Genomic DNA, 9,097 nt, shown 5'->3' on the forward strand with positions numbered 1-9,097 from the left:
GGAAGGGCCGTATCGCATTGTCAAAGTCTTAGGGACAGGAGCCTATCACCTGGAAGAGCTGAATGCAAGGCGACTGCCAAGGTCCTGGAATGGTTTGAGCTTGCATTATTGCTATAGTTGATCAAGGGCGAGGAAGCTGACGAGGTGGAGGTCTCCAGTGAAGGAAAAATCTCCAAGAAAAAATCTCCAAAGAATTCTCCATTTTGAAAATGTAATCGCCAAAATAAAAGCGCTCTCTTTTTCTCCCTAAGTGGAGTTTTTTAACGAGGCGCTCAATCAATAAAATTGAAAATTCATGTCTACAAGAATTCCAGGGATTTCCTGACGATCGGAATTGCCGGTCGATATACAATGAATAACGGCGATCACTAGGTGGGACAAGGTTGATCCCCAAAGGGGCTTGCTGGAACCCTGAAGGCAGCGGCGATTCCACAAATGGCCGTTGACGCCTGGGAATCACCCCCCGCAAAGTCTGACGTGATCGCCGGACCCGTAAACGATGTGCTGGGTAAGTCTCGCCAGAATACGACGAGCACCTCTAACTAGGCAAAAGTATTGGGACCCCCAAATGGCCATTGGGACCCAAGCACCGTAATCCCCGAGCGGGCAAAGCCCCGGGCGAAGCCCTCAAGAATGGAGGCCATTTATCCCATTGTGGGAAAATGTTTAAAGTCTTGGTGGGGAAAAGCCAAGCAGAAAGCCCTAGTTAAAAATAACGCACAAAATCGTTAGGTGTAATTCAATCGCATATTTGACGCGTGAAATAACAGCGCAAGTTATAAGGTCGGCGAATGAATAAGGTGGAAGGCGAGTGCATTGTCACTCAGGATGTTGAGTATTTTATTACTCTGGAGTGTTAGGACGTTTGACTATAAAATTCATTCTTAATTTTTATCTACAATAAGAATGCGGCGATCGACGTAAAGGCGGTTAAAGTGGCGATGGCGAGAACAAGCAATTGAAGCAATTCACAAAGTTAAAGTGTTCACAGGCGATTAAAACAATGGCGAAAGAAATATTTATATTAATATGATTGAAAGTACATGACAAGGTCAAATAAAGCAACAAAGAGTGACAACAAGAGAAATGGTAAAAATTACATTTAAACTATTGATTGTTGTTTTCTTCTCCTTCTTCTTCTTCCTCCTCATTCCTAGCCCAGAGATTCGGATCAATCAACGGAGGGTCGTCTTTGCCAACCAGCCCATCTGCAGTAATTTCCTTCAAGACTCCCATTGGACTGAAGTCGAAATCGGGGAACAAGAACTGGGCTTGATCCTTGGCGCGATAAAAGCCCCGCTCGCGATTCTCATAGGCAATATCAGCGGCTTTGTCTCTCGCCTCAGCAGCCTTCCACCGCCAACTCAGATTCCAGTTCCTTGAGTTTAGCAAGAAGGGGAGTCATCTCAAGCTCCTTGGCGGCGAGAGCCGCCCCATGGGCCTCGGCCATTTTCCTGACCTCCTCGGCGGAAGCCTTTTTCACCGCCTCAAGGTCCGCCCTCGCCGTCTCCTGAGCTTCAACAACCTTCTTCTCTTGCTCCGCCAGCGCCTTCTTGGCCGACTTCAGTTCAGCCACCAAAGATTTAAGGTCAGATTCCTTGGCGGCGAGAGCTTCACCTTTGGAGACCAAGTCTTTTTCAACTTGCTCCTTCTCTTTTTTGCAAGCCTGGAGACTTGCATCAAGACCATCAACCTCTTCCTTCATCAGCTTCAAGTGGTCTTCCAGCTCGCCAATCTTGTTCCCTGCCGCGCCAATCATCTTGTCAGTACGGATCTTTTCCTTCCCGGAGTGATCCAAAATCTTTTCGAAGCTTTTCTTCCAGGCAGCACCGTCCTCACCGAGCTTAGCATTCTCAGCTCTCAATTCTTCAGTGGCGGCGGCAGTGGCGCTGAAGCTGTCAAATGCATGGGCAAAGATACACCCGACACGCAGAAGACAACTAAGGCTTTCCTCTTTGGTCTCATTAATACCCCGACTCAGAACCTCCTTTTCTATGACCTCACGGTTGATACCAGTGAGCAAGAATTCAGAAGGTTCAATGGCATCGCGCAGCATTTGAGAATGGCTGGAGGAGGCCTCTTTGTCGCCAGTTGCTTGGCCAATCTGGGCCGGCGTGATGGTGGCCTTAGGAATGGGTGGCCTTTCCTCTTGGCGAGGCGAAGGAGTTGAAGTACGTTCAGCGTTCGTTGGAGGCGGTCCAGGAGGAGTGACCTGGCGAGTGGCGTCGGGATTTTGGCGAGGAGGGGACTTAGGGACTTCTTTTTCTTTTCTTTTTTCCCACTCCTGCTGTTGTTGAGAAGTGGCAACACCAATGATTGCAGATTCGGAGGCCGTGGCGGAGGCAAGGGTGGTGGATGCGGCTCTGAAGGCGGCGGTCGCGGCGTTGACGGCAGCGAGTTTAGCGGCGGCAGTGGTAGCGCCAGCGGCCGTGGACTTGGTGGCAGCAGAGGTGGTAGCGCCAGCGGCTGTGGACTTGGTGGCAGCGGAGGTGGAAGTGCCAGTGGCCGTGGGCTTGGTGACAGCGGAAGTGGTCTCACCAGCTAAAGGCTTAGAGCCTGTAGCGGCGGCGTTGGCATTTTTGGACTTAGTGGCGGTGGCGATGGGAGCTTGGGAGTTGGGGGTGGAGGTATCGGCAGCTTCGAGCCTAGTGGCGGCAGGATTTGCGGCGACAGAGGAGGTCTTGACCAATTTCCTCCTTTTCGGGGCCTGGGCTCCCTCGCCTTTGTTCTCTTTTTCGCCGCGTTTTTTCTGTGCATCCCCATTAGTGCTGAATTTGGGGGAGAAGCGGGCCATTTTCCTTTCCCTGACCTTCAAGAGCTCAGCATTTGCAAAGTTCATGTCTTCTGCAAAAAAAAAAAAAAAAAAAAAAAAGAGGAAAAACGTTAGTAGCAACACAAGAAGTTTTCAAGAAGTTAAAAAGGAAAAAAAAAAGACAATGAGGAAGATGGCGATGGGACGGGAAAGAATTGTTGGCGACCTAAATATTTGGGTGTCTTTAAAAGGCGAGCGCCCTCAAGAACTGTTTCACATTCGAGGATGGGGAGTGGGGCGAGAAGGCTTAGGAATGCTTTGTCCTTGGCGGACAAGGAATCCTCTGAAGGGTCGGTAATCCCATTGGGCTTTTCAGTCCAATAAAGGGGAAAAAGGGCAGTTCCATCCCTAAGAGTGAAGGCCTCGGGATAAGCGTGGTGGACCGCCACACGGAAATATTTCCGGGCAAAGGAAGACTTGGCGTTACTCTTGTGGGGGTTCAAGCACTTCCGGCCGGTCCAGGCTTTTAGTGAGATCCACCCTCTGTTCTTTATGGATTTGGAGTCGACGTCGTAGAGGTAGAAGAAGCTGGAGGGTGTTGGGGCGGTGCCAACGGCGGTGCACAGAATCTCGAAACACCGGATAAAGGCCCAGGCGTTGGGATGAAGCTGGCAAGGGGCTGCATTGATGTCGCGGAGAATAGTCTGAATAAATGGCGAGAAAGGAAGTCTGATTCCTAACTCGCTGAAAAAATACTCGTAGGTATAAAAAAAGTGAGACATCCTCACGTCGTCGTCTTCCCTATGGAGCCAGGGGCGATCATCAACGGTGCAAGGCCAAATTCTAAGCTTGGCATTCACCTCGTTGTAAGATCAAGATTTGGTCATGTGGTACAACTCTATGTTTTGATGATAACAAGTATTTATTTGTGGATGAACAACTATGATACTCTAATGTTTGTCTTGAGTGTTTTGACAAACAGGTTCTGATTCTGACACCAGAAGATATATTCGTCAGAAGTTCTGAAGATCAGAGGATCTGAAGATCAGAGGATCAGAGGATCAGAGGATCAGAGGATCAGAAGATCTGAGGATCAGAAGATCTGAAGACCAGAAGCTCTGAGGGACCAGAGGCTCTGAAGGTTCAGAAGCTCTGAAGGTCCAGAAGCAGAAGTTACGAAGGTCAGAGGATCCAAGCATCCCTCTGACTCTGATCACCAAGCTTCACAAGTTCCAACACGAAGCATAACTCTGATCAGAAGTCAATGGTTAAAGGCAAATGTCTCTATCTAGAAGTACAAGAGCAGTGTACTATTCTGAAAAGCCTAACTACCAAGGTTCAGCCACAGCAGGTTCTGGAAGTTCCAGAAATGCCCTCCAACGGTCATATTCTCTCAACAGAAATATCCTTTGCACCTTGGACTATAAAAGGCTGAAGAAAAGAAGAAAGCTAAGTGAGAGAAAACAAAGAGCTGCAATACAAGAAAAGATTCAAGCCTCTACTTTCTTCATCTGTTCTTATTTAGTTTACACTCAGCTTATTTAGAAGCAAACCTTTGTAAACACCAACCTCAAACAGTTGTTTGATTTTCCTTAAGGGACCGGGTAGGTCAGTATCCTTAAGAAGACTAAGAGAGTGAATCTTAGTGGTGATTCCTTTAGGAGATCAAGGTTGATCGGATCCTAGAGAAGACTAAGAGAGTGAATCTTAGTGACAGCTAAGTCAGTGTATTGTTAGTCACTTGTAGGTTTCAAGTGCAGTTGTAACAATTATCTGATTAGTGGATTGCCTTCATTCTAAGAAGGAAGAAATCACCTTAACGGGTGGACTGGATTAGCTTGAGGGATTTATCAAGTGAACCAGGATAAAATACTTGTGTGCTTTTCTCTTCTCTCTATCTTTATCCGCTGCACCATCTCTCTCAGAGAAACCGAAAAGATTTTCTTTAAATCTTAAAGGGAAAGTTTTTATATTCAAAACTCTATTCAACCCCCCCCCCCTTCTAGTCGTTTTTCACACCTTCAATTGGTATCAGAGCGCAAGTTCTGATTACCACACTTAACAGTGTTCAGTAGATCCGGGCCAGTGTGAAAAACTCATGGATTCCACCACTACTACAAGCAAATATCAATACAGTGCAAGACCACCTATCTTTGATGGTCAGAGATTTGATTTCTGGAAAGATAGAATCAAGAGCTTCTTTCTTGGCTTTGATCCTGATCTCTGGGATTTTGTTGTTGATGGTTACACCCCTCCTGTTGATAAACATGGTGTAAAGATCCCAAGGGAGAAGATGAGTGAAGATCAAAAGAAGGAGTTCAGAGATCATCACCGATCAAGAGCTATTCTGCAAAGTGCCATTTCATATGAAGAATATGTGAAAATTACTGATCGTGATTCCGCTAAGTGTATCCTTGATTCCTTAAAGATGACACATGAAGGAAACAAAAAGGTGAAAGAGACAAAGGCGTTGTCTCTGATCAAGCAGTATGAATCCTTCCAAATGGAACCTGACGAATCCATTGAGGATATGTTTTCCAGATTTCAGTTGCTCGTAGCTGGAATAAGACCTCTCAACAAAAGCTACACTACAAAAGATCATGTCATAAGGGTCATCAGAAGTCTTCCTGAAAGCTGGATGCCTTTAGTGACTTCAATAGAGCTTACAAGAGATGTTGAGCATATGAGTTTAGAAGAACTCATCAGCATACTGAAATGCCATGAGCTGAAGCGCTCTGAGAAGGCTAAATCTGAGAAGTCAAAAGCTCTCCAAGCTGAAGCAGAAGAATCTGAAGAAGCATCAGAAGATTCTGATGAAGATGAGCTGACTCTGATATCCAGAAAGCTCAACTGCATCTGGAAGCACAGGCAGAGCAAATACAAAGGTTCATCAAAGGACGAAAAGTCAAAGAAGCATTTCAAACCAAAGAAAAGTCTGATGGTGACTTTTGATGAATCAGAATCAGAGGATGTTGACTCTGATGGTGAAGTTCAAGGACTCATGGCTATTGTCAAAGACAAAGAAGCAGAGTCAAAAGATGCAACTAACGCTGAATCTGCATCAGAGGAAGAGCCAGACTCTGACGATGAAAATGAGGTATTCGCTTCTTTCTCAACCTCTGAACTGAAACATGCTTTGTCTGATATCATGGATAAGTATAACTCTTTGTTGTCTAAGCATAAGAAGCTGAAAAAGAACTTATCTGCTGTTTCTAAAACTCCTTCTGAACATGAGAAAATCATATCTGATTTGAAAAATGATAACCATGCTTTAGTTAATTCTAACTCTGTGCTTAAGAATCAAATTGCTAAGTTAGAAGAAGTTATTGCCTGCGATGCCTCTGATAGTAAGCATGAATCTAAGTATGAAAAATCTTTTCAAAGATTCCTGGCTAAAAGCGTAGATAGAAGCTTGATGGCTTCATTGATCTATGGCGTGAGCAGAAATGGAATGCGTGGCATTGGGTATTCTAAACCAATTAGAAATGAGCCCTCTGTGCCTAAAGCTAAATCTTTGTATGAATGCTTTGTTCCCTCTGGTACCATATTGCCTGACCCTGTACCTGCTGAAGCTGCTAAACCTCCTCTTATAAAGGGATCTTTCTCCATGTCTAAATATCATGCAAAAATTCCTGTATATTATCCTGTTGAAAGACCCAAAGTTGTCAGAACTTCTGGGCTAACTAACAAGAAAGGACCCAGAAAGTGGGTACCTAGGGATAAGATTATATATGTTGCAGATATCTTCAGTAGGTCCATCGAAACTCCAACCATGGAACCTGGACAGTGGATGCAGGCAACACATGACGGGAGAAAGGCATATGTCCCAAGATCCAAAACTTGAACCTGAAGGTGAAGTTGATCTTGGAGGCATCAGTAGAGTAAGATTTGGTCAAGTCAAAGCTAGCTGAAAAAGCTTGCAGAGATGAGCATGACTGTTTCAGATAGAAACAAAGACTCAGAACTTGTCAAACCAGAAGCAACAACATCAGAAGATGCTTAGCTCAGAATCAGAAGAAGAGTAGGTTCATAGCTTCTCATTCTGAAGTATCTGAAGATGAAATTTTGTCCAGAATGGAGATGTCACCAGAACCACACTTCTGCTCTCATCAGAAGATACACTAATCAGAAGCCAAGTATCCCTTGGTATTCCTTCTGAGGGGGAGTATTTCGTCTTTTGCTCTTACTATTTTTTTTCCACCTTCATTCTTTTTGCTTATGACAAAAAGGGGGAGAACTTATAGTATCTTGACAACTCCTATTTTATTTAGCTCAGAATCTAGATATTACTAACATTGATATTAAGTATTAGATTCAGGGGGAGCTTAGCTCAGAATCAAGCACGAGTCTTGGATTCAGAAGGAGCAAGATAAACTATACACATCAGGATAAGTTTTAACTCTGATACCTTATACTCTGAGTGTATTCAGTTTATTTGTTTAGAGTTGTTCATCAAAATACATGGTTTTGTCATCATCAAAAAGGGGGAGATTGTAAGATCAAGATTTGGTCATGTGGTACAACTCTATGTTTTGATGATAACAAGTATTTATTTGTGGATGAACAACTATGATACTCTAATGTTTGTCTTGAGTGTTTTGACAAACAGGTTCTGATTCTGACACCAGAAGATATATTCGTCAGAAGTTCTGAAGATCAGAGGATCTGAAGATCAGAGGATCTGAGGATCAGAGGATCAGAGGATCAGAAGATCAGAGGATCAGAAGATCTGAGGATCAGAAGATCTGAAGACCAGAAGCTCTGAGGGACCAGAGGCTCTGAAGGTTCAGAAGCTCTGAAGGTCCAGAAGCAGAAGTTACGAAGGTCAGAGGATCCAAGCATCCCTCTGACTCTGATCACCAAGCTTCACAAGTTCCAACACGAAGCATAACTCTGATCAGAAGTCAATGGTTAAAGGCAAATGTCTCTATCTAGAAGTACAAGAGCAGTGTACTATTCTGAAAAGCCTACCTACCAAGGTTCAGCCACAGCAGGTTCTGGAAGTTCCAGAAATGCCCTCCAACGGTCATATTCTCTCAACAGAAATATCCTTTGCACCTTGGACTATAAAAGGCTGAAGAAAAGAAGAAAGCTAAGTGAGAGAAAACAAAGAGCTGCAATACAAGAAAAGATTCAAGCCTCTACTTTCTTCATCTGTTCTTATTTAGTTTACACTCAGCTTATTTAGAAGCAAACCTTTGTAAACACCAACCTCAAACAGTTGTTTGATTTTCCTTAAGGGACCGGGTAGGTCAGTATCCTTAAGAAGACTAAGAGAGTGAATCTTAGTGGTGATTCCTTTAGGAGATCAAGGTTGATCGGATCCTAGAGAAGACTAAGAGAGTGAATCTTAGTGACAGCTAAGTCAGTGTATTGTTAGTCACTTGTAGGTTTCAAGTGCAGTTGTAACAATTATCTGATTAGTGGATTGCCTTCATTCTAAGAAGGAAGAAATCACCTTAACGGGTGGACTGGATTAGCTTGAGGGATTTATCAAGTGAACCAGGATAAAATACTTGTGTGCTTTTCTCTTCTCTCTATCTTTATCCGCTGCACCATCTCTCTCAGAGAAACCGAAAAGATTTTCTTTAAATCTTAAAGGGAAAGTTTTTATATTCAAAACTCTATTCAACCCCCCCCCCTTCTAGTCGTTTTTCACACCTTCACTCGTCATCGTCGAACATGCCACCAATACCACTCACAAACTCCACAACAAGCAGAGGTCTAGGAAAATGGAGGGTTGATCTATGGCTTCATGGGTAGGCGCTTCCTGAACTAGAAGAAGAAGGGTGGCAAAGATTTTTAGCCGGAAGGGGGCTATTTCAGGATGCTCCAGGCGAAGACCGCCGGCAGCAGTGGAGTCGGGGTCGGTCTCAGAAGAAGAAGAGGTGTGGTGTGGGGAGTTAGGGTTTGAAGCCATACTTGGTATAGTGAAAAAGTAGAAAGGAAAACAGAAAGAAGCAGAGATAAGGAGGCAAGGACTCACCAGGAAAGGAGGTAAAAAGTGGATAGTGAAAAGGATGGAAGGCGACGGCACTAGAGCGAAAATTTGCAGATGGAGCTTGGAATGCAATTAGAGAAGTAAAGAGAGGTTTCGGAAAGGGATAATTGAAAGGAAGAAGGGTTTTTATAGGCAAAGGTGAGAAGTTGGAGGGGTGACGCGTGGGAGACGCGTGGGGGAAGCTGTGTATCATCATTACCTTTGGGAAGTGGGACGCGTGTAGTGAGGAGTTACTGCACATGATTTGACAGTTATTGAGGAGAGAGGGCCGCGTGTAAAGAGGAGTTATAATGAGTGAAGTGACAGTTAAGGAAAGAAGGGAAACTGACGTTTCAAATGGGGCA

The 9,097-nt window shown here is 44.4% G+C and overlaps 1 protein-coding gene across 1 annotated transcript; it reads right to left on the bottom strand.

Moving 5' to 3' along the window:
- Positions 1-1,342: 1,342 nt before the first annotated feature.
- Positions 1,343-2,839, bottom strand: LOC130722950 (COP1-interactive protein 1-like). Its single transcript, XM_057573848.1, has one exon. It carries the CDS (start codon positions 2,837-2,839, stop codon positions 1,343-1,345), a length of 1,497 nt encoding a protein of 498 aa, XP_057429831.1.
- Positions 2,840-9,097: the final 6,258 nt, after the last annotated feature.

This window comes from Lotus japonicus, chromosome 6 (genome assembly GCF_012489685.1).
Source record: "Lotus japonicus ecotype B-129 chromosome 6, LjGifu_v1.2".
Classification (NCBI taxonomy): domain Eukaryota; kingdom Viridiplantae; phylum Streptophyta; class Magnoliopsida; order Fabales; family Fabaceae; genus Lotus; species Lotus japonicus.

Bases quoted from the DNA above. Each gene is read 5' to 3' on its own strand.
- LOC130722950 (XM_057573848.1), bottom strand. From the start codon at position 2,839: ATGAACTTTGCAAATGCTGAGCTCTTGAAGGTCAGGGAAAGGAAAATG.